General features: G+C 37.2%; 1 protein-coding gene across 1 annotated transcript in view; it reads right to left on the bottom strand.

The window, feature by feature from the left end:
- Positions 1-4,793: 4,793 nt before the first annotated feature.
- The window catches only part of LRPPRC (leucine rich pentatricopeptide repeat containing), an 85,740-nt gene continuing 63,841 nt past the window's right edge, over positions 4,794-26,692 (bottom strand). The window contains exons 30-38 of the mRNA XM_053936898.1: positions 23,444-23,567; positions 19,785-19,873; positions 16,295-16,499; positions 14,122-14,261; positions 13,844-13,959; positions 10,960-11,034; positions 9,299-9,383; positions 6,585-6,727; positions 4,794-5,291 (exon numbers count right to left, since the gene is read on the bottom strand). Of these exons, the coding sequence (XP_053792873.1) occupies positions 5,235-5,291; positions 6,585-6,727; positions 9,299-9,383; positions 10,960-11,034; positions 13,844-13,959; positions 14,122-14,261; positions 16,295-16,499; positions 19,785-19,873; positions 23,444-23,567 (1,034 nt within the window). The 3' untranslated portion in view covers positions 4,794-5,234. The remainder of the gene's footprint in view (positions 5,292-6,584; positions 6,728-9,298; positions 9,384-10,959; positions 11,035-13,843; positions 13,960-14,121; positions 14,262-16,294; positions 16,500-19,784; positions 19,874-23,443; positions 23,568-26,692) is intronic.

Raw genomic sequence — 26,692 nt, forward strand, 5'->3', positions numbered from 1 at the left:
TCACCCAGCTGTGATTACAGGGCCGGGTGCCATCTCAGCTCCCTGTGGGGGAAAGGCATGAGGGCCAGCTTGACTCAGCAGCTCTGATCAGTCCTTTGTGGCCTCCCCCTTCACTGAGCTGGGCTCAGCAACCAACACACCCCTAGCAGCCCTTGCTGCTGCCACAGCAGCACACCTCAAGGAGAAGTAGCTGAAGACGAGTCAGCAGGAGCCATGCAAAAAGCAAAGGTCCATGGCGGTATGTCATTGACCACGGCAGCCAACAAGCTTCAGGCTGCTCCTTCCCCTCATGGTCATTCACTCCCAATCCCAATCACTCCCAAATCCCAGGCCTAAGGCATCATGCTGAAGCTGCTGGTTTTGTCTGTTGAGACCTACAACTGCCATCCTTCCCAGTTTCCCTATACTTCCCATCCCTTCGGAGTTCCTCTGCACTGATCCAGTATTTTGACAACCACCCCTCCCAGCCCATCTCCCATAAATAATAATCCAGCACCCAACAAAACAGCCTTTCAGAGCTGCCTTTGACAGCCTGGAAGAGGCTAGCCAGAACAACCCTGTCCTGTCCACAATCCCCTGCTTTCCCTCCAGCCCAAACAGCTTTCCATCTGGAAAGTACATCCTCCACTCCTGCCCTCAAGACTCATCTCCAACGATCTACAACCCTCCCAAAACTCACTTTTCATATCTGCCCTCGTCTCATGGACTACATGAAGAACAGCAGATGCCAACTACTTGTAAAGCCAAGAATTAAGTTTGCTGCTGGTTGTGAAGGCTCATCACTGCCAGACACCGCGGTTTGCTGCTTTCTAAGCCCTGAGTTCATTGGCACTTAGAGCTGAGGAAAATAATTGTGAGAAACACAGAGCTACAAAGAGGTTTGTAGCAATCACTCCAGACAATAGCAATTCCACAGATACCAGTGCTTTACCAGTATTCAAGAGCAATCACATGAGGAATTGTGAAGCATTAGCCAATTGCAATATAAAGGTTTGAGTATCAGAGAGAAACCTTGCATTAATAGTTTTATCTAAAAGTAGATCAATGTGGAACCCCCGTCTATAGCAGGCAGTTTCTATTATCTCATTTTCTTAATTACAGGAAACAGTAGAGAAAACTTAAACCTCAAACTTCCATATCTTATTTCCATATCTAATGGAAAACCCAGCACTTTGCTCTTGTAGCTCAGGACCTGCACACTCAGGAAGATGCCCTCAGATTCAATTACAGTCTCAGCTGGAGCAACTAACTTAGAAGGATATTGGGTTTCCTCTGATTATTGATTCACAGAAGCACTGGCAAACCACCACAGGCTGCAGCCATTCTGGAAAGAAAATACTTCTTGGCAGTTAGTTTACACAGAAATTATGAGAATAATTTTAAGAAATGCAGAGAAATATTTGCTAAAAAAAAAAGGCTACATTTAATGACAGTCTCAGCTTTTTCTTACATGCTTACTTTTTTCACCTTTACAGTAAAACTAAACTGGTGCAGGAAACTGGACATTCCTTCTAGATACTGACAGATTTCTCACACTGAACAGTGAGACCTCCTGGTCACATCTATCACTTCTGTCACTTTCTCCTCTGCTGTGTTCCTGGGGAGTCCAAAAGCATCACATGTTCAGAGAAAAGCACTAAATCCAGTAGTACCCTGGTGAACACACTACCAGTCTATTCCTCTGTCAGTATGTGCACTCATGATCTTCCCTTCAGTTATGATTCTCCCTTGTCATGTAAACTGTAGCTGGAATCCTGCTGACTCAGGCATTCAATCTATAAAAACTCTCTGACTCTCACTGCCAGAGTTACAATCCCTTCAGCTACTCCATTTTCAACAGTGGGTACATATTAAGAAAGTGTGAAGACAGCTACTAACCTACTGAGCTGCAATTCTTGCCATAAAGAGGGTCTCAGGAGACAATGAGTTGAACGAACTGTTTTAGTAGATAAGGATAAAACCATAGCATGCAATTATCATGTTGCAAATGACTACATCGGTAGTTAACGAGGAAACTTCTCCCATCTTGATCTCAAAAGCCCAAAAGCCCCCTGCTCCTGCCCCTGCCTCAAGAGGAATGGGGGAAGAGGCAAGCCCATAATGTGGTGCAGGGCACAGAAGTGAAATTAAGTCATCTCAATTCAGGCAGCAAGCTTTTCCCAGTCCTCTCAACCCCAATCAAGACACACGATTATGCAAACACATACACACTCCCACAATTTGCTTTCTGCAGTAACATGTCAGGTCATGGCACGTCAGCAGGCTCTCTGCTTCCCACAGAGGCCTCTGGAAAAGCATGCTCCCATCTCACAGACACTGGACCTGGTCTGGATCTTGCACAATCCCAGTTATCCAATAGCCAGTGGCAAATAATTCTATCCTGCTTTAAAGGGGCGCATGCTGTGGTCAGTGTGCCAGAGTGTGTTTGCTCTCAGGACCAGTAAATCACCGTGACAAGTTCGCAAGGCTGCCATTCTGCATTTTGTCATCTTACAGGTTTCTCTCTTTGAAGAAGAAGAAATAATGAAACCGCCTACTTATTTGGTAAAGAAATGCCAACCTTCTAAACTGCACTTTTCTTCATGCTTGAAATGGCCGAGTCTCAGCACAACGATGCACAAGAAATATTATCATTTCAAGCGTGCTCTTGAAGAGTCGGCACAAATGCCAATTCTGCAAAACCTTCCCAGTATAACCTTGTTTCAGACGGAGATGATTGTGCCCCAGAGTGGCACAAATCCCTCATTGGCCCACATTTTAAAGACAGGAGAGACTGCACTTCTGTGTGCAATCATCCCTTAACTGCACATGAAACATTTACTGGAATGGGAAATCAAAAGTATTATCACACAACAGCAGCCCATCCTTTGCATAATCTCCCTTCTTCCCATCTCTGCCACAGACATGGGCTGGGCTCCCTAAGTCCAGGCTATTCCAATGGGATCCCAAATGGTCAGCATATCCTTTAGCTCATTTCCCTGTCACTGCTGCCATGAAACCCTGGCTGCCTTTGGTCTCATGTTCCTGCAGCTGATGTTTAATGGGCTCCAGAGCTGGCTTGCTCAGCCCACTACTTTACATGAGGTCCCTCAAAAGGCAATTTTGGAGCTGAAAACAATTTCACTTACACTCCTCAGTTATAGGCTATCAAATGTACTTATTATCTCAGTAACTGCAACAATTACAGGGCATGGTTCTGGCTGAGAGGCAAACCAGAAGAAAAATGGAAAGATATTGACTGGCACCAATCCTGCATGGTCAGACCCCACCATGGGCACCAGCAACAGAGCCCTGCATCTGGGCTGTGGCCCTGTGTGCTGCTCTCCTGCCGCAGAGGGCAGCAGCCAGCAAACATGACCCCTTGGCATCACAACACAGACCACTGATAGGTGCAGTACCTGATCCACAGCCTCATGAGACTTCACCTCCTTGTCAAAAAGGGAGTTAAGATCCACAGATCTGCTGTTAACTTCCTCTGTGATGATGTGATGTTTGCTTCAGGTAATATGCTCTTCCTTAATCCATGTGCTAGCTCAGTTCCAGCTGCATCTCTGCCCATTTCCTCGAGTTATGCTCAGCTGTGACTCCACTTACAGGAACACGACTACTGCTGCGAAATGGATAGATTCACGAGATGACCTCTAAAAACAAGAGCTGTGGCACCAGAGAAAGGGTTGCCAACTAGTTGACACAGTCTTCAATTATGCTGCTATTACATTGAAACACATGTAATGTAGATGCAGCTTTAGAAAAAAGAACCATCTCCATTTGTGAAATGAAATAAACCGAGTCCTGCCTAGGCTTGCTTTCAGATAGGGCACACAAGCATTAGGCTATGAATGAAATTTCAAACGTTAATGCCTTATCTTGACAAGGCAGGAACAAAGGGTGTGAGATGATTCGAGCCACGTAGCTGCCGTATGTTGTCGAGTCAATGCTTGTGGAGTCATGAAGGTCACTGCAAAACCACACCACTGAGGAAGCAGACACTGCTTGCATTCATCCAGCTAGCCTGGAAACAAAATATACCATTCTCCCCGCTCCTGATCAGTGAAACCTCATTTTTAAAGTACAGCAGGATTTTTCTGTGTATCTGTTAATATAATAATTTAATTGAAAAAAATTAAGTCCCAATTTCTTTCTTTGGCCATACACGTCTTGCAAAATTTTGCCAAAACCTTGAGCGTATGCATGTATTTTTAATTACCACAATTTTGCCTATGTGGGAAAACCTATTAAAGATATGTAAGTTAAGATATGGCTGAAAATGTAAAGATTAATAAACAAAGCTGAAATGCATAAAAACAATCTTTCATTTCATTAAAACCTGTTTGAAGTACTCAGCAGGCAACGCGTTCCATCTGCAATACCTATGTGCACATTTGTGAGTTTCCATCATTATACACAGAGACAATGGATGTCTTTTCTACTTTAATCTTTGTAACTTAGACATGTCTTCTTTTCATGATCACAAAACTCTGGGCTCTAAAATATCATCTCAGCGTAGCTGTACTCTCACATTCCTTCAAATAAAGAATGTCCACCAGTCTCCTAGCAAGTAAAAATTGCTACCCCTGCAAAGAAAAGGTGGTGCTTTATTTAAAGGGCATGTTTTCACAGATATGGAGTTCTCGTATCCATAAAATTGACTAACTGGGCTAACAATTATGAGAATGAAGATGCTATACGACTACAACACACAGGGCTAGTGTAAAAGGTGAAAGTATTTTGTCTTTACATATAATATCCAACACCCTATCAAGATGCTTAACACAAAAAAGTACAATTAAGAGAAAACTTAAAAAATACATTTATTTTCTGGGTAGATACAGCTGAATCCTGAAGATGTTCTTCACCCTTATATTTTCACCCCAAAGTACAGTGACCAGGCAAAGAAAAAGGATAAGACAGTCTCCATCAGTTACAGTTCTGTACCCCTCTAGCAACTTTCTTGATATACATGTATCTGGCAGATCAACAGGGGCAACAAACCAGTTCCAGTTTACAGCAGATCATACATCAAAATGGAAATATCTCAGAGGGCTGCACCTTGATATTTCATTCACAAATTTAACAGCATGTCTATTAATAAATGTTTCTATCAACTGCACTTACAGAAAGTGATGTTAATCACAGATTTAAGTTAAAAATTACACATAACATGCTTTTTAAAGTTTTTATTGAATGTAGTATTTAAACAATTTCATAAACAACTAAATCATAAAACTGTCTGTTCATGATGCTTCTGATCTTCTGTTCTTCCATTTTTCCACATAGAACTTGAGAGTCTCCTATAAACAGAGTGGAATAAACAAGTTCAACCTTGTTCCAACTGAGAAGTTACTAATTCTGAACAAAGTCTTACGTCCTGACAAAATCTATTATTCTCTGTCATGCAAAACTACATCTGTATTGAAGTCTGTATAATTAGGAGAAATACCAGAGAGAATGAATAAAAGGAAAAGGAAAACCTTGCCAGAAATGCATAATGAAGCTTCTATTACTAAATGCAATAATATAATCAATTTCATTTTTAAAATGAAAATACTTTTTAACTTCAATCTCCAATTGTGTCAAAAAAATTGAAACGCTTTTAAAGATCAAGCTACATTAGAGAAAAATTGAACAGGGAAATGAATCATCCCAGTGACTTGGGAAAAAACACTCTTATTTTCACTAGCTACATATAAGAAACAGACATTCTAGGTTTTAAATTTACAGTCCAAATAAAAATTCAGATTATAAACTATGTAAAGCTGCAGAAAAAACCTACCATAGCCATTGAAAGGCTAAACCAAGTCTTTTGTGCCAAAATTTTAACCAATTCTTTCCAAATTAGAAAAGAAAAATCACATTTATCATGAAGCAATATAGAGAAACAATATATAGCCAGTCTTCACAGAATTACAGAACATTTTTTTAGAATATAAAAAGTGGTGAGAAAATTTTAATAAAAAGCTTGCTTAGAGAATGGAAAATAGAATGTCTTCAAAATTTGCTTAGCAAAAATGGTACTAGTAGATTATTAGTCAAAGGAATGATACAGAACTATTTGCAGTCTTCACAGATTTAATATCATGCTGCTTGTCACCCTCAAGTAACACATATTTGCACAGTTGCATAGGTATCTTGGCAGGGCAGCTAGAAGCAAAGCTGCAACAGAAAAAAAATTGCTACAGTTCTAAAATTCCATCCTACTAGCACAGCAACTTATACTAGACACAAAACACTAATGAAAACTAGAAGCCATTAATTGTTACTGAAGCACACATTCTACAAGCCTTTTCAAGTCCAATTGCTTAGAAAAATGCCCCAAGGAGATTTGATAAAGGTACGCCTGTAGATGAGTGCCTGATAAGAAGAAGGTAGTTTAAATATCATAAGCCCTGAGAGGTTTTATTTCCTCACGTCAAATCCAATGCAAGATTGCCACAGCTCCCACAACACCCAGGACTTCACACATTACCTCCTTTGAGGAGTCTCTGCAGAGACCTAGTCCCTATGCAATTATTCATGCAATTTGTTTTATTAATATTGAACATACACAACTCTGCAGCTCTACTTCTTAATTAGGAAATACTCACAGGGGGTTCAGTGAAAGGGACAGGCTCTCCTACTTTCTTCAGAAAAGTTGCTAAAGATTTCAAAGAGACCTCGTGCAGCTCTATATTCTTCGCTTTTGCTTTCTCATATGTAGCCTTTACAGAAGCAACATCCCCATCCAATTCTGAGGAAAAAAATAGAACCCAAAAAATCTCAGTAGTTACTTGTTTCTCTTTCCACCTGTTTTCACTCATGCTTAACCATCGACTGCTGCTCAGACATTTGCTTGAGAAGCATTGGGATGAAACTGAAGCAACCCCTGACAGTTTCACTGCTGTCCTCAGGGTCCTAGAAGCAGTACAACAGTTCCTAGCACCTTGTAAACATCAAGGAAGCCATCATGTCCAGTTAAATTCATTCTGTTGCCTGGGAGGGAGAACATAAACACCTGCAGTATGGGAGTTGTCTCAGGTTTTACTTGTTCACATTTGGAAACATCATCTTCACAACCACAGGAGCTATAAAAGCAATGGTTCATAAAGGAAAAAAAAAGCTTTGTGCAGAAATGGATAGCCTGTGTCCCTTTCTCGTGAGAAAAAGCTTCCCACTCACATCTGGCAAGTGGATGAGCTCCTTTTTGAATGTGGGAGGCTACTGCAAAAACTGCATGAAATGACAGCTTAATGGAGGCATAGAAATCGTTAACTTTCTACAACTTTAAAATAGATTTATTGTATGGGAAACACCAACAAAAAGAGCTAATACTTAGATTGCATTTAATGGACCACACAATCGTGATTTTACATATTTCTTTTTTCTAAAAGGTATACAGCAAAGGATTGTGCATCTCACCAGACTGAAGGAAAGTTAGCCCTGGAAGTGGATCTCATCTCAGGACAAGGATAGGAATAAAGGTCCTTTTATTTGTTCCATCATGACAAATGATCAAACTTCTTTCAGCTGTGATCTATATTCTACTATATCTTTGCTAAACACAAACAATTATAATTTTACTTGTCCATTCTTTTGTTCATTAGAACAGTAACCAATTGTGGCAATAACAATCCTCTGCCACCTTTCATAGTATTTTTTTAATTAAAAGTAACAATGGCCTGAAAGGAGAATAATTTGTCTCAAAAATATGAAATGCAAGCTTGGATTTGGCCCAGAACAAAAAATCATGTTTGAAAGCTTACTACTAACTTTAAAATTAAAAAAAACCCACAACTTTGATTTAAAAGATTTTATTTCTACCCCTCATGGCTAGAGCACAATCTAAAGCCTTCTCATTTTCAGTTGTGTTAGATATTTTGCTGATGATCTCTTTAACAGTCAAATGATCAATGTCTCATACAGTAAGATGCTTGCACAGAATAACCTGGGAACAGCTTTTAAAACTCTTCATGCTGGTACTGTCTTCTCTAGAACATACTAGGAGCCAGGTACATCTCTGCCTGAAGACAGTACAGCAAGCATCTGTTCATACAGAGTGTAGCTTCACATGTTCAATACACTCTAACCACTGTTTTAGGTATAGCAGGACAAGTGATTGATTCTTTGCTACCTCTTTATGAAACTGCTATACCATCATGTAGTTAGGAAGGATAGTGAAAAACTTCATTCACTTACAGAATTTTTACTGAAGTAAAAGCAGCAGAGGACTAATGATAGCATAAAGCAGCAAGTACAGTGCCGGTGACAAAAGGGCAATTTTTTGTTTAATAAAAACATGTTAAAAAACTTACTATGCTGTGAACCTGAACCTATCTGTTACAGGGCTAAACAATTTTGGTAGTGATTGCTCTTTGCAATGCTACTAAGCAAGCAAATTTTCTAAGTTAGGTAACACATCATAGCACTTCTACAACTTGATTCAAATAAGTAAGTTTGTATTCCTTTAACACCATATCTTGGATTTGTGTTTGAAGTGTTTTACCTAATTATTCCTATTCATCTCCTCTGTGATAGACTGGTGCACAAAGGCTTCTGTCCTTGTTCTTTTTTGTTTGTAACACGTATGAAAAGGATTTACTCCCTGTAATAAAACTGGAGGACAGTATCAGTACACGAGGCAAAGGACTCTACAGCTCAGAGATGCAAGCTTCCAAGTGAGTGTTGCCATAGGCACTGTATGTCCTGGTTTTTCAAGAGTGAGTCTTGTAAATAAACATACTTAAACTAAAAACTTGATTTTTTAGAGGTGCTCACTTCTGACTTCAGCTATAAAGAGAACTGATGAGTAGCTCAACTATTTATGTAAATTCAAGTGAAGGCATCTGGAATACTAACTTTGGCAACATTACAAGATGCATAAATAATTTACACTAATAACAATAAGATTGTTCCATATTATTGATAGAACAAATCACTTGTGATTTTGAAACATATACACACACACACACACACAAAAGGAACCATTATTACTACATGTTTTGGGGGGGAAAAAGCTAAATTTATTTTAAAAGCCATTCATTTCTACAGCATTTTTGCCCATGGGTTAGGATGGATTCTTTCTTATTCTATGAAGCCCCTACTTTAGGTTCTAAGTAAAGAATTCACAGCTTGTGTCAGCTGGTTGCTCCTTCATTCTAACAGCCATGACAGCAACAGACCCAACAGACTGAAACAAGAAAAACCTCAGATAACCCCTGCACCTCTTTATGACTCGAACTGTAATGCAAGTAAGGGTTTGCATGACCTTTCTGAATGTCACCAGAGCTCGTACTAAAACACTGGTCCAAGGAGCATAGCTTACCATAACTTCTCAAGAGGTACCGGTATGCCGCTGCTGGATCGAGATGCTCAGGAATCAGTTCTAGAAGTGCCTCAATCCTCTTTGCCTGTGAGATTTAATGCACATACAAAAAGACCCCATGAACTTGAAATCTTAAAGAACAAAATAAAGTCACCAAATTCAGAACAGTGGTTGCACATTTTTTTAAGTGAGATAAACTGTACTGGTAACAAAGAATGGACTGTGTGACTCAAAGTATATACAATAATTTCCTTCACAAAATTTTGCAGATACGAAATAGTAAAAGAAATTAAGCACAAAATGCAATTAATGTAATAAGGGTTTAAAATCTGTACTCAAGAATCCTGAACAGTAGTGTCTTTTTTTTTTTTTCAGGTAGGTAATGTATCAATAAGAATATGACAGGATTTTAACCAATTTAGGAAAACGGCAAAACACTCAGCATCCTTCAATGACCCAGAGGTCAGTGGCAGCTTTGATCAATGCTTAAAAGGAGTCAGATCACTAACTGATGTGCTTAAATTTGGAATCGCCTTCCCTCAGCCTCTGACTGCAGTTTCAAAAATTCTTAGGTTTTAAATTAAAAGCAGCTTATTGAAATTAAGAACATCTTTATCACACACTACCAACTTTGATGTGTTAGTACAATTTCAGCTTGATGAGCTGGGAAACTTACACGTTTTTCGTTCCTTCTTATAGACACCAAACAATAGTGTTTATCACATCATATTTATCATCATCACGTCAACAGAGGAACTTTAAATCTACTAGTATTAAATGGCAATTTCCATAAAACAAAAATGTGCATTTGGCTCATTTGAAAAAATATTTATTCTAGTTTGTGTACTAAATGTCTCCTGATGCTGCTCCTCTATGAAAGAGAAATCCATATGGGTTTGCTTGGGTGTGTATTTCAGGGTTGTTTTGGTTGTTGTTGTTCAGTGCTGGGTTTGAGGGGTGGGGGTGTGTTTGACTTTTTTTTGTGTGTGCTAAGGCACACACGTGTGTGTGTGTGTGTGTGGGGGGGGGGGGGGGGTTGGAGTTTCTTTGTTGGCCTTTGGATTTGTGTTTTATTTGTTTTGGTTTTTTTGCTTACTTTAAAGGGGCCATAGGAGGAGGGAGCAATAGGAGTAGAGCAAGTACATAACTAGAGCATTTCAAATTACAGGGAATGAGGACAAGGCCAGGAATCTAAACAGATGTTCCAACTAGATACATGTGCCAACCACCACAACAAGTAATATGAAATGTGTCTTTTAATGTAAACACAGAGGCATTTTATCATCAGAGAGAGGCTGAAGTTTTAACTTGCATTTGTATTCATACAATGTAGCCAATAAAATAAGGACTTTCAGGTTGTGATACTGAACTGGATGATGCAGTAAAACATTCTAAGCACAATGTTTGTAGGATATACAACGTAACATGGAAAATGCAGGAAATAACTGAAACAATAGAAAAATATTAAGTACACCCTCCTTTCCATCATGCTCGATAATGTCAACTGTACTTTAAATATAACCAGCTCTGCAAATTAACCTCCCTCCTCCCCAAGAAACCCACTAAAGCTGTCAACTGTGAAATTCAAAACACTTTAACCAAGGTTGAGGAAATAGTATTTTGCGGCATATAAAACTGTATACATGAAAAAAATATTGTACCTGTCCAGGTTGAGATGCTGCTCTCACCACAAAACGCCCTAAAGTTCTCCTCTCCCGAACTATTGCATCCCACCTCTGAAGACAAAGAAATGATTAATGTAGCAGACATGAGTAGGTTACTACTAAACAAAATTACTAAGATGAAAATTTCCAATTACAAAACAATTCACTAATATATTACCGATTTACAAGTTAAATAATTGAATATTAGTTTGACAAGAAAACCAAAAAACTAACCACAGACCAAGTTCCATTTTATGCACCTCATTGGTAAACCTTTTTAAAATGGTAGGGATAAAGTTTGTTTAAAACAATAGGGGAAAGAATTAAACTAATACTTCAATACACCACAAAAACGAGGTTTAGGACTGCAAAAGAATGAAAAAGAGAAACACTATTCCTCTCCAATTATACTGCCAAGCATTCACAAGTGAGCTAGGGATCATAAGGTTAATTATACATTTAATAAGGTGTCAGGGAGATAACTGCTCGTTTCTTTATAAAAATTAAAATGTACAAAGCAAGTTCTCTTTAAAGTATAATTACCTACACTTATGCATACAAAGGACTGATTTCAATCTCTCTATTTTATAAAAGGCTTTAACTGCAATAGACAGGGTTTGAGAGAGAGAAGTTAAACTTAGAAAAGTTTGAGACAGACCAGATAAAAATCAAAAAATCTATCTTACTTTAGAAACAAGGAAAAAATAAAATATACAAGACAATATTAAGTTTATATTCCTCAAAGATGTCAATCTTAGAACTCTTAAAAATGTAAAGTGTGTTTTTTTAAACAGCTCTACAATATCAGTACCAAAATGCACAGGAAAAAGAGAATATTGTGCATATGAAAACATATGCCATGATTTTCCTACATTCTACTAGTATTGTAGACATAGGCAAACAAGAAATTTTGGGTTATGCCAATGATGAGCATTCTGTATAAGTAATATGGTTTACAAGCTCTTTAAGGTCCAGGTGAAAAGATACGAAGGTTCATTCCTTCAGGCAAACAGACAAGAAGTGGCTTCATGGTGCTAAATAGAGGCAAAGCACTGATGAGAGAAACTTGCAATATTTTATTAACAGTTCTAGCCATTCTCACTTGCTGTCAGTAACTGCTCTCAGAGGAAAGAGTCTAATTTGAGAAATGTTATCCACAGCTCCCTTTCATGCTGAAATATCAAATCCCTTCTGACTCTCATCAGTAAAAGCATTCTCCCTCCAGATAGTAGCAGTCACTGCAGCTGCTTCATAAACTTTTATATACACTCTTTGATGCATTTCTGAAAGCAAGGAGCCTCCATATCTATACTAATATGTTAGATTACAAGAAAAATAGTTCATTTAGGTTGTTGTTTACTTTCCAAAATATAACAATGGAGAGTGATTATTCCTAGCCTTCAGTTAGTGGATTCCTATATAGCAGGAATCCTATATTGATCCACATAGCAGTCACAAAAGTTTAAACACCGCTCAAAGTTTTTCCTGAGCCATGAAACCCCCTATTTTTCTCCTAGACACAGAAGTTCTAATTCATGCTTACCCATAAATATCCACTTATAACAAGGTATTTTTAAATTGCCCCTTAAGATACAATGTATACAATGTTATTTCAAGTATGCTATAGAGCCATGAACTTAATTCTAACAGTTGGATGCTGTTGTAACAAGTTTCAGGAATATATGCATGGATATTACTCCATGTTCTGGAAAATTTTAGGAATACTATGATTTTACTTAAAAAAATGAAAAAACACCAGTATCTTCACAAAAGCAAAACCCATACCCAATTTTCATTTACTCGGTCCACGTCAATCAAAGAGCAATCAACAAATCAGGAAGAGTGGAATAACTTGAGAATTTTTTGGCATTTTCATGTTTCAAGCTATATAGCAAGAGGGTTTTATGGCAAAATTGTAGTCTCCTTTTCATTTAATATTCAGATGACCAGTTAGGCACAGCCCTACACAAAGTAAGGGGATTACAAATAGTACACCTCACACTGCAGCAGAAGTAACTGAACAGCTTTGTTGGTAGTGTCTTGGAATATCATCAAATATGCCATGGATGAAGCAGAGCTTTTTCTTTAAGAGTTTAAAATACTTAGGAACTGGTAAATCGGTAGCATGCACTATCAGGAGATGATAAGAGGCCTTGGTTTGAGGCAGGAGCCTATGCACACATCAGTCTGACTGCTGGACTGTCACCTGCTTGGCTGAGCCTCCTGACAGAGCCTGTTTCCAGCACCCACAGTTCATCCCACCTCTTGCTTGGCTTGTCTTTAGCTCTGCACAAATGGCACAAATACAGCTGTCTCAATTCCTGAGAATTCCTGCAAACTCAGCTGAGACTGTGACCCAGAGACCAACATTTGGGTTTTAATGCATCTGTGACAGTCAAATAGAAAGCAAATTCAGCTCTTAATAAACCCTGAATACAATATACAATATTATAGCAACCAAGTGAAGTTAAGTCCATGACAAGCAATCATTGCCTGCTTCTGTTTTGGAAACTGTACAGCTGTAAGATACCGTGTTTACAGCACTTAGGAAATTAGGTGAGAAGTTGCAAGGAAATGGTTTGCAAGAAACAACTGACATGTAACAGAGAACTTGGAGAAAAATATTTGCAGTATACCAATACTTCCTTTATTTCCTTCATGTTACTAGAAGACAGAAAATACCCCTGACTCTGGCACACACTGCTACTCTCAGTACTAGAGCACGAGGTCATGGTTTAGTCTAAAGTGTGCACTGCTACTCACACTGTAATTCAAATGCATCCCAGTAGCAGCCTATGCAGCACAACATCTCTTTCTGACAATTTCTCAGTTAACCTTTGAAGAGCTCTAAGCATTTCTGTACCTCTTGTTATGTCATTACCTGTATCAATGATCTGGCATCATCCACTCTGTCTGCACTGATATACTGAAGGAAAAGATCTGTGACAGGTCTGTAAATTCCACACTGACTGGCCAGTCGTTCTGCCATTGCACCAACTGCAAAATGATGGGTACATAAGGAAAATCTTTGATTGAAAAGCCTCTTCTGTAAACTTAACAGGCATGATTTATGCTGACTGAGCAGGTTTTACATATAATAGCTCTTTCATAACACCTCTGTCGAGTCAGAATATTTAAATATCATTGCAATTAACTTACATTTTTCCAAAGCTGGTTCTAATCCTTCCTCAGACACCTTTCTTAACAAATAGGAAATACTTCTGACAGCTTGATCAGGATTCTGTGCACCAGAGATAAGCAGAGGCTCAAGGTATTTCACAGCAGCATCAAGGTCATTGCTAGGAAAAGAGATTGAACTGGCTCAGTTTCTGAAATCAAGATTTCTAAACCTAAAGAAGTAATTACAATAAAGTTTTTGTTTTCTACATCAAGCTTGTATTTACCAAGAATAGTTGATGAAAAAACATTGACCAAAAACATTTTATTCACTCAGATATTGTAAAAGTGAAACAATTTACGACTGAATGAGTAAATCAATTAATAAATAACTTTTAATGGTCTTTGACCTGTACAAAGTTTAGGTATTTTGGACACGCTTTTTTCCTCATTAAGAAAGAAGTGTTCAGCTTGCTGCTTTAGGAAAATGCATCCTGCAGATCAAGAAGGCAAAAACTAAACATTAACAGAAGGTATCTGAATAATTAATGCATGCAACTTAAGTATTTTTATGCAATGTAATTAATTATTTACCTGATTTTTCCCATGGCTGCCCTTTTGGATGCAAAAGACAATACTAAATGTCATTTGGTCATTACATCTATATGCTTTTAATCTTAAGGCTTAAATATAGCAAATGCTAGTAAAATAATGCAGGAAGTATTCACCAAAGTGTAAACTTTACTTCCAGCATTCTAAAAAGTTCAAATGACAACATCTCTTACCAGTCCACTCTAAAACCTAATTAAATTGAAAAAGAAAACTGAGCACAATTAATGCTTTTAGGTGAAGCAGCAATGCAGCACATGTGAAAGCTATGAAAAATGCTTTGAAAATGGAATCAGAAACATGGATCTACCAATAAATGAACACTGTATTGGAAATATCTGTAAGAATCTGTTTTTCAGAGTTATAAAGGTACAGATTACAAGGTATTTAAGAATATATAGGGTGCATATTATTTACACTGCTCAGTCTTTCCACACATCAGGTTAGTTTTGGTATGGGAAAAGTTGATGCTCTACCTGCGTACAACAATTTATTTATTTATTCTTGTCACCAGTTTCCATCTTAAAGAGCGAAGCCTGACTTTGCAACACTTTTATGGCATGGAAATACAGGAAAATAAGCAACTTATAACACAGATAATGAAGTATATTTCCCATCTCAAGCATTTAATTTAGGTTGAAGTCCACGCACTAGAACTGTGTGCCAAGGACCACTGGGATCTGCTCCCTGTGGCTTGGCATGCCTGAGGCAACCAGGAATCTGTTATGTACTACAGAGCTCTACAGCTTTCCTGCCAAGTCAGGCACAGGAGGCCCACCCAACAAAACTAGTTTGAAATAAAGCAACAGAATATGTAGGATTCCTGAAGACTGGTATATTTGAGAAGCTGACTTTGCCCTCTCTCCTCCAGGTGCTTTCTCATGCAGTTTTAAACAAAGGACAAAGCAGCACAGTACCAATGTATCAACTAAACCAGAAATGCACACAGAGCACAATACTGAATTAAACAGCTGAATCACAGGATACTAGAAAGTGTGGGGATAACTAGGATAACTAAACTGCGGCCTAAAGCGTCAGCCAAGCTTTTTTAGTTCTTACCAAAAAAAAAAAAAACCCAAGGAAAAAAAACCTCACTCCACAGATACACATCTGGCTTTTATATTTTGAAGGTAAAGACAATAATATTTCAAGAATATATTGCCATTTCAACTGCTGGAACAGGTAGCATATTTTTGTTTCCAAACAACAACAGCCACAAAAAAAAATATATGCATGATCTCTGCGTGCTACATTCGACAAAGTAATTCCATTTTACTTTCAGATTTCATAGAGCTTTTAACACCAAGGAAACACCAAGGAACACCAAAGAAAGGCTTTAGGTGCACACTGGAACAAAGGTATCAAAGCTAAATTACAGCACCAAAGAATCCCTTAATGCTTCACATTTATTATCCCTGTATTTCATTAAATTTTCAACCCCAAATTTGTATAGGAGACAATACCAGAACAGAAATGCACACTATACTCAACTAGAATTTTAGCATCTGGGACACTGTAAAAATGGACACAGAATGAAATGGATAATGCAAGATATTTCCCAGCTCACTGCAGAAGATATTAAATACATAGTCCTAGAAATACTTACCTTTTCGTATGAGCCCATGCAATTGCATTAGGCATTAGTGAGTCAGATAAACCAACTGATTTGGTGATGTCTCCCAGGATGTTTTCAAGTACTTGCAGGTTCTTTACATCTCCTTTTTCTGCCAGGGCCTGAATGAGAGCAATAACTGCTGGTCTAGTAGGCAACACACCACTGTCAAGCACTCCTTTTAGAACAGCCAAGGCATCTAACAATCGTAAAGAAATAAGGGAAGCAGAAATCAGAAAGTTCAAAAAGCACCATGCTGCTGGTATCTTTAATCCTACCCATTTAAAATATGTAGACAAAAAAAAATTTCTTTAAGCCCTGCAATCACTAGAGTGAATTCTAACTTGAAAATATATATACAAATAAATAAATAAATATAATAAATAAATAAATATAATATAAATATAACAAATAAATAAATATAATAAAAACTTTCAACAATAATTTACATTGAAAGGCTGTAATATCTCATAATAAGAAGTATTAAGCTACTTTCAACATTGAAATAGTGTTTGTAACCAGCTCAAGAAAAACAGGTGTGCCATAAATATACTCTCTTAAGATTTTGAAGACCTGACTCTTTTCTTCTCCAAACCACAATCAATTTCCTTTACTAAAAACCAAAAACATTGTATATTTAAGAATAAATATAGCCTAAAAATGTATTCGTTACAGAAACTGCTGAATTATAATACTGATCTCTTTTTAAGTGTGCATGAAAGCTTTGTTTCCCAAAATTTAATTTTTAAATAGAACTATGTGAGACTAATACAAGTCTCCTTGCAAGAACAAAAACTGAGAACTCAACCTCAGAAACTCCTAAGATTACAGCAATTACATATGTTAAAAACACACAAGGTCAATCTCCTGTCCGTCTGCCACAAATTCCCCAAACCCACAGCTGATGAAGTCACCCTCGTTTCTCCAAGCAGAATTCTTGTCAATGTACGTTACCCATGAGCAAACACACACAGAAAGACATGCCCCTCTGGTAAAAATCTCTTCGTCCTTACGAGCATAGGCAGGATTAATCACAGATGATAATTATAATACCAAGGGATAACACTTCTAGCATAATATACACCCACATGAACTCCACAGCATTGCCATTCCAATTCAATATGCAGGTAATGCAGAAACCAAGCGTTACCCTTTACGTGAGAGGAAGCAAAAAACATCCTCTATGCTTAGCCTTCCTTCACAGGAAGTTTTTTTTCTTCCCCACATTCTTTTTAGGGAAAAAAGGAGCAATACATGGCGGGGGCAAGATTCACAACATTTAAAAAACAATCTCAGAACACATGCCAAGTTCAAATTCTCTCCTAACTAGGTGTGGGTCTCCCTCCAGCACAGAGTACAACCAGCCTTCTCAAGAACAAGGACAGAGAAAGATTTGAAAGCTGCATATGTGCAGAACTACTGCAAGAAGTTAGGTACTAGTAGCATAGTGGGTAATTCTGCAGGTAACTATATGCTTGTGAAAATCAACCATGCATCTTTCAAAGTGCTATCCTGTAATCTCTGCAAATTTCCTACCTCAAGTTCTGATTCTGTTTAAACAACCTGGTTTTTACCAAGTTCTTGCTAGAAGATATCAGAGCTACTACACTTAGGGGCCTCCATAAAACTTTTTAACTGTACCACATTACACAGCAAAGAATGTTGATGAACTAAATGAGGTATGCAAGTGGTAAAGTAAGCAGGTTTTACACAAGTGAAAGCCATCACAGGATGTAGGTCAAATGGAGCTCAGCAACAAAAGACTACAAAAACACCATGCCCAAAGATGTTTTGGGTAATCTATGAGCCTTAGAAAATCACCAGTATGGCTGAAATACTTAGTAGCTTGCATTTTCAAGGCTTCACTTAGACAATGACAAGCAGTATCTCTCAAATTAAAATAGAAACAAGGATTAAGTGTGACTATTCAATAAAACTGTCAGATAAAGTTTTTTCAATGCACAAGATAAAAGAAAATATAATTTTGCAAAGTAATGTTATTCCACAGACTAGAGAAATTTGCATTGTGCAATAAGTAAGATTTTTAGAGTACAGCAAAGAAGAGAGTTAATGTGACAGAGAACTAAGTATGCTGGCTACAAAAACCCCATATAGTCAGTGCAATAGACTGGCAGGATATAGAAACCACACTGATGTTCTGAAGAAGGGAAGAATTTTGGTGTGCAACATTCAGGAAGAACTGGTCAAATTCATGGCATATTAGAGAAGAAAACAGAAGATTTATTAGAATAAAATCAGACAGGAAAGTCAGGTGAAGGCCTTGAAAGCTGCAAAAAAAGATCTGCAAAGAGCAAAAGGAGCAATGGCATTCATCACAAATACTTCAGTGGATGACACCTGCCAATGACATGAAACTGGAGGCTGAATGAGGAAGAAGACTGGTTTATCAGCCACAGGAAACAAAGAGTACAAGTGAGAAGATGTGTCTAAATGCTCATCTTGACTATTTTAACATAGCTGATGTTACATGGGTATGGGTTATTAGCACAGCTATGCATGATGGAATGAAATTAAATGTAATGATGGCACAATCAAAAATGGGTTTTTTGGTAGGCCTTATAAACTCAACTCAAATAATACACTAAATTTGTACATAGTTGCTTTAATGCCTAAAGGTACTGACAAAAATATGTACCAGCACTGTACTTCGACTTGCATGGAGATAAAAGACATTGGCCTGCATGTACAAATCCCTGCATGCAGAGTTTTCCTCTCTCACAAGAGTTCTACAGCCCAACTAAATAAGCAGGACATAATACTGTGGAGCTGATCTCTAGGCTGCAAAGTAGCCAATGCTGAGAACTAAAATGTACTAAATGGTAAACTTTATGCACTATCTTGTTGGGTACCCTTAGGTACTTTTCAGCCACCATTTTCTTCACTATCATCATTGTTACATTAAAAAGAAAACCAGAGTATTTTGTTACTGTTGGTATTGAGAACTATTAAAAAGTATTTGATTAAGTTTTTAAATCAATATTATAATCATTTAGTTCACAATCATGCACATTTAACAGTCAATTTAACTCATCTGGTATCTCACACAACCAACACAATATGCAAGAAACAACTGCTGGGAATTGTTTCAGATGCTCTAAAGTATGTTAATTTCCAAAGCAAAATGACTTGTGCTGTGAATTTTAACGCACTTGAAAGCCTGTACTTTCTCTCGTTCTGGAGCACAAATTTTGCATGTCTGAAGAGCTGTGATTCATCTTAAGAAAACCCATCTTGTGTTAAATGGAATGGAAACTGGACTAAGTGGTCAAATGACAAGTACATTCATATTCAAGCTGTATTATAAATGCATGTACAGTAATTTACGTCTCTCAGCTACCACAAAAGGCTCTTGATAAGCAGGTAATTTGCTAAATGGACTCCTTTATCCAAGTATTCGAAGGGCGTTACAAGAAAAATCTGCAGAGGCATTAATGTGACGTAAAGGTCAAGCATTGTGACATACCTTTCAAATAATCCCGCCTAACTTGCGATATGATGAGGAGGCTGCTGGCAGCACTGTTCAGTGTGAAGCCCTTGATGTGGGTCTCAGCACTAAAAGAAGCAGACATTTAGAAAGGAATTACTGACATGCTTCTGATACGATAATAAATGGTTGAGCACCAAGGTGAAATTATAAAAACTACTGTTCGTATGTTAAAAATATTGCTGCAAAATATCGACCTGGAGACAGCTTTTGTGTTATCCTGTCAATGGTTATAGAAGGATAATTTTTTTTTGCATTCTGACAGATGACAAAGTTGGAAGTGAGCAACAAAAGAAACAAAGTACAAGATTTTTTTTAAACAATCGGTTCAGATTCTTGAATGCTGACATATTAGATGACTAAAATAACTGCATGCCCTGCATTGTTCTGTTGTATCCTAAGCTGGATACTTTTTCTTCTTTTTTCAATAGTCACCATAATTATAAAATATAAAACTATTCTTTCAGCAATAAAAATGAAACATTTATTTTCAGCACTGTATATTTTAAACATAAACTAAAGCATATTATGAACTAACACCATATCATTTGTTTGATTAATTTTCAAATTTCTGTCATCTAGATGTATACAGGTTTTAAAGCGAACATCCTACATTTGCTGCCTTAGCCACATTAAAATTTTATTTCGCTTATCAATTCCTCGTCTCCTGTAATACAAAACTTCATGTAAGTACAGCAAAGACAGCCTTTACTTTAGTAACCCTGCTAAAGCTTTTCTAACACTCTGGAAATTAGTCAAGAGAGACTAACCAGCAATCACATTGGCCTTATACTACAGAATGTTCCTGCTCCTAAATGACATAGAGTCAAGCCCCATTTTTAATATATAAGGATAACTTTACAAATGTTCATTTCTAGATTACAAAATCTCTACAGAGCAAAGGGGGGCATTACCATTTACCATATCAGCAATCAAGATAAACCTCACTGATCATCTTGTGGCAAACAACTGAGCAGCCTACCTACTTGAACTTAGGGGCTGAGCGGATTGGGAGGTAAGCAGGGTCATTGCTAAATTGTTCTCCTCAATCCCAAGAAAATCCTTCACATTGCACACAATATGACTATCCTCTCAGTCACTTTCAGCCTCCCCGGCTCACAAATGCAGTCACTGGACTCAGGATTTTCTTCCTCTCCCAACCAATCCCCTTAATCCCTGCCTAAGCACCCACTGCTCAGTTCTGCCTTTTTTTTCCCCTTTGTCCCATCTGTCAAAGCCCTTAAGTCAACAATTCATGCATGAGACTGTAAATTACATATAACAAAGGATTTACTTTCTCCAATCTTCCAATCTTCAGTGTGATTAAATAGATGTTAGCTACTATTACAGAACTAATCCATCATTCCAATACTCCTAAATTTCTATTTAAAACTTCTTGGACTAAATGCAGTAAATATCCCTCTAAACAGTTGTAGAATGTGAAAGCAACTACACTTGGGTTGACCAACAGATCAGTAATGTTTTGGGATGTCTGGTGTTTGCTTCTTTCAAAGGCAGGGTAGGAGTGCTACCCCACTCTCCCGCATCACTTTCTCATGGAAGTTTTTCAGTTCAGGTTGAAGTTATTGGGTGTTTTTAAATTATAAAAAAAGTAGTTATTTTGTTGCCTGAGCTAATGTGCACAGTAAGACTATCTACATATTATTTACCTTTCAAATTTGGCTTCAAACAGTAAAATGAGTAATATGTATCTAAATGAAGGTAGCTTTCCTGTATTTTATGAAAATATTAGGAGCTGCACAAGTTCCAGGCCACCACACATTTAGGCTTTGCAGGAGATAATCTTTTTAGTATGAGGCTGGAAAAATTCTGAAGCATCCAGAAAAGCTTTTAAAAATGCTTGATATAAGCATTATTTTGTTACTAGGAAAAAAGCCACACAGATATGCAATGAACACGACCAATATGAAGCATTTTCTGTCTTGATGCAACAGTAAGCTGTCAGAAGCTTCTCAGATTGTCATTATTTGGCATTTCTATGCTACGAGATGGAGTAGGAGAGTTGTGAAAAGCACAAGGCTTATGATCATCGTTGGCTTTGACCAGTAACCAAGAAGAAAACATTTTATAAAATCCTATTACTTTACTCCTAAACTTCTCAAACTTTAAAGGCTTAACACATCTCCGATCTTTTCAGCATTTCAAATTATTTTTTCCCTGAATTTTGAATTTACATACTACAACACTTATCTAAAGTGACAATTCTGAATCCTTGAAATACTAGGAACAAACCACCACTTCTTTCTTCTCTTCCAATCTGCAAATTACTGCTGGTATTATACACTACTTTGTGCATCTTCCTTACAAGTGTGTTTGAGCTGTAGAGCAGGGAAGCAGTGGATCCATGTACAAATCGTCAGTATTGAAACACTGTGTTTCAAGCTTCTTCCCCGAAGAACCTTCCAATACATCTTTAGATAATTGAGTATTTTCTCTGAAACAAACTACCTAAATTTTATCAACGTTCCTTGTATTCCCTGAAACATCTCCCCTCCATCTTCTACTTGCAAAGATTTATCAGTTATTTGCATTACAGGGAGATCAATTTGATAAACTGATTTAGTTTTCCCTTAATATAAGCCATATATCCTGCAGGCACAAACATTACTTATCATAAAGCCCAGTTGCTGAGAGCTATTTGAAAAATGAGTATTTGTTCTTCTGAAAGCAGAACTCCAACACTTTTTCAATGCAAGACATTTCCCCAGTCTAAACACTTCTAAAGGAAACAGTAAAATAAATCAATCTCATCTTACACTAGACTGTTCCTAGACATCAGAAACTAAGTTGGCTCTAAAACGTGTTAGGTTTTTACAGTACTCTATGAATTAGGTAATTCACCTACAAGCACTTTCAAATCCACTGTATTCATTCAGTGAGCACACTTGATGACAACCACCAGTCTTGTTTTAGTTGACTAAATTGAAAGACTTAAAACCCTTAAACTTAACTTCTTGTTCTTCTGAAATCTACATTGACAAGTCACAACACTTTAAAGCCTATAACCTGACCAGAACACGTTGCAGGCAATAATGAAAGCAAGTGCCATATCATACAACTCACTAAAGGTTAATTTGATTCCTTTCCTTCTAATAATTCATGACAGCAGGTTGGATTTATTTCAGAAGTGTAAGAGTTGGATCTAAGGTTTATGGTCATCTCTAGCCATTGGCATCACAGTCAAACATACCATTTTGCATTTGGCAGGCAGCCAGCTGCCAGGGAGCGTGGGCAGGATAATACAGCAGCAGGGACAGGCATTCAGGGGAAGGCTCACAGGCAGCTAAGTGAAGGAATCTTGTCTGTTTGGATATTGCTCTAAAGAGGAAAAGGCAGACTGCCAGAAGAGTGGACTTTCAACTCTGATGCCAAGTACATTTGTTCAGATTGTTATTTGAAATGAGTTATTAGCAATACACATTGTCACTCTAGTACCTTTGTAAAAATGTGGCATATCACCCTATAAAACACTGGTGTACTTCTTACCACAGCTCCCAATCACTAGTCATGACCTGTTTTCACATAAAAAGATAAGGACTAACCTGAAAATGATCCAGAAATTATTTAACCCCTCTCTCAGAGCCAATAAAAGTCCCCCAAACAAAGAAAAGCCTTACATGCGTTTCACGTCAAGGGCTTCATCAAGACAATTCTGTGTTAACAATGCTTTTATAAGGATCTCACAGGAACGATAATGAGACTCATCCTTCTTCTGCATTCTCCTAAAAATATTGTAGGCCTCTAAAAAAGAGCAAGAAAGCCAAAAGGAAATGTCAAATTGCAAGAACATTGATCACAGAAAGATGTCACCTAATCACTGAAAAAGGTCTGTCCTAAATCTATGTAGCCTTTTGCTTACATCTTTAAGCCCAGAGCTGCGGATCACAGCTTGCTAAAAACTGCCTGTATACAAATAATCAACACACACTTCTACAGGAGAAAAAGTTTGCTACTGCTCTTCCTTTATATGTGGCTGTTGCTTCAATAGCTGGTTAGAAGGGGAAGACTCAGGATTTTTAAAGCAACACCTAATTCTGGGGTATACAGTTACAGTGTCTGGTGCATGATCACAACAGCATTTAACAAATAATATAGGAGGCGATTCCAATATGGGGAGATCAAATTATTTGGCTACGACAAGATTTATACAGAACATACAATTTACAAATATACAGATATTTAGCAAGTAAACTACACTGCATTTGTTTGACTGATTAACAGTTTTATTTCATGCATTCACAATAACTGTCAGTGTATGAAAAGATGTTACCAAAAAGGGGGAAAAATGATAAGCACAGTTTTCAGTCATTTATTTTTCTGAAACAAGATTATGCAGCTATAAACATGCAGCTAGGACTGCCATCCATGCTGTAACATATGTTAGAAAGCTGTGTTAAGAACCACAAATGATCTTTTACATCTAAACAGTGATTGCACATTTCTTTTAATGACTCATTAAATAATCCCTTTGCTAGTTCAAATCACAGCCACAGTAATCTTTAAAACTTATCAGAAATAGTTGGACTATCACCACAAATTTCACAGCTAAGCATTAAGCTTTTTTCTTTTACTTTGAAAGTAAAGATGAAGATAACTCATTTGAATCTTAATGTCATAAGAAGCATTACACCAATTGCACTTAGTACAGTGTGTTAAGGAATTTTAATCAAAACTGTTGGTATGCCTTTCAGTTTGCATCTTAAACTTCTTCAACCAAAAAATATACACAAAAACCCCCTGAAACGTAGGCACAGAAATGGCTACGCATAAAATTTATTATTTACATCACACAGACCCCTATATCAAGTTAATAAATATAATTACCACAGCCATTCATAATCTACTTTGTATGCTTGGAAGTTTGTTAAATATATATATGAACAGAGACAAAGGGTCTTAGTAAAAATTAAATTAACTTCTGTGCACTTCAGTTTCATGCATACAAGAGAGTCTGACATTACAAGAGTGACTGCACTGTCAACCAAAAGAGCAATGAAACAACAATAGGACCACATAAGAAAGGTCCTGAAATCCTCCACCACTTTTACTTAGAGGTCTGAAGTTAGTTTGGCCTGCAGCAATGTGATGAACTCTCTTGCCTGCTCAGATGCTGATCACCAGCATTCAGTGTTCAAGTTTATATTCAGTGAGAAGACATTTTTCTTTCCACTGCTCTGAAATCTGATGTACTAGCAACCACATTCAACAAGAACAATAGCCCTCTGACCCTTCTAGTATAACCTGCTAGAAATGCAACTAATGACTTATAAAAATGTAGCTGACTAGTAATAGGTTTTTCTGCTCATAAATGTCTGTTTGAATTCTATTTTTTCTAAGTCCAAAAATTCCTTATGTTTAGAGACTCCTACAAAAGCTCTGCTGTCTTCAGACTGAACTAAGATTTTGTGTTTAAATATTACTTTCATCAGCTGGGTACAGAAATAGACCTGGCTACTAGTCAGGCATATGTTACCATCAATTATCACAGTCCATAACATATAAGATCTCCTTCTACAAGGAAATAGATTTAATTTTTTTTTTTTTTGTAATAACTACTTCAATGAAGAAATAAAAATATTTCTCTAAATTTTCTTATGTATGTCAGTCCTATGATCATCCTACTCAGATTTTTTTCTTAACTTCATTTTGCATCTCTGCAAAAAGCATGCTTGAAGCATACCTAGATCAATCTTGAATTGAGACATACCCCTGATCAGGTATTACCAGCTTATTACTTCTTCAGATGGCATCTAAAACTATTAAAATATATTAGCATTCAAAAGAGAAATTTCTTGGTTTCAAAATCATATTGTGTTATACCAGCTATTGCAAGTAGAAAGATTTGTTAGAAAAGTGACAACTTGCCAAGAAAGCCTCAGTTCTCAAGACAGTCAAATCTGTTTCAGCAATTGTGACTGTTTGGGATATGTGTTACATGATCCCCTAGAGTCTAGTTCTCACACTGAGGAATCAAGACAAAGATGAAAATATGACTTTGCATAAATCAAGCACTTTGGAGAACAGATTATCAAAACGTGTCAGACTTGGAAAGTTCATTGAATAGTTACATAACTAGATTGAGTTAATCTTTTTCCCATCAAAAAGCTGCCCCATTACATTCACACCAAAATTACATGATACTGTTATGTAAAAAGAAGTAACAACTTAGTTTTTTTAGGGTTTTTTTAAGGCCAAGAGAACAGTTTTCCAAGAAGACAAATTGTTTTACAGCATAGTTGGGACATTTTTTCCCCTTCATTCCCAATAGCTCTAGACCACCTTCTCTCAAATATTGCACCTTTAAATAAAAGAATATGCAGAAGTGATTTATTGCTACGTTCAACATCTGAAGTCATCACAGAAGTGTTATTTTATATTTTTGTCTTAAACTAGTCTCCCTGCGAAATCTAAGGCAATTATTTAGTTTCTTCCTGCTCTTCACTTGATCATTTATGATTTAATTATGATACCAAAGGCATAGGGCACTTTCCTAGTGAAAATGTCATGAAGTACATTCCCTTGATTTCATCTGATTTTCAATGAAAACATTTCTTCATTTCTCATCTTCTTACCCAACAGTTACCAGCATGAAGAATTTCCTGAAAACAGGATGTATGCCATAATACACATTCTTAATTTCAAACACGTAACACGGTAATGCACTCCCAGTATGCAGAATGTCCAGACTCAACTTTGGACTCCTAATCTAAATAAACTGAATATTTAGGCTGAGTAACTCTAGATGGTGATTTCACTAACAATCTAAGTTAAATGTCTGAATGACTGATACATTCTTTTTTTAAAAACTCAGAGCTTAAAAATCTGTGTCCAACCCATAAAATATACTGATTACACTTAGAGAAGAA

This window comes from Vidua chalybeata, chromosome 3 (assembly GCF_026979565.1).
Source record: "Vidua chalybeata isolate OUT-0048 chromosome 3, bVidCha1 merged haplotype, whole genome shotgun sequence".
NCBI lineage: Eukaryota > Metazoa > Chordata > Aves > Passeriformes > Viduidae > Vidua > Vidua chalybeata.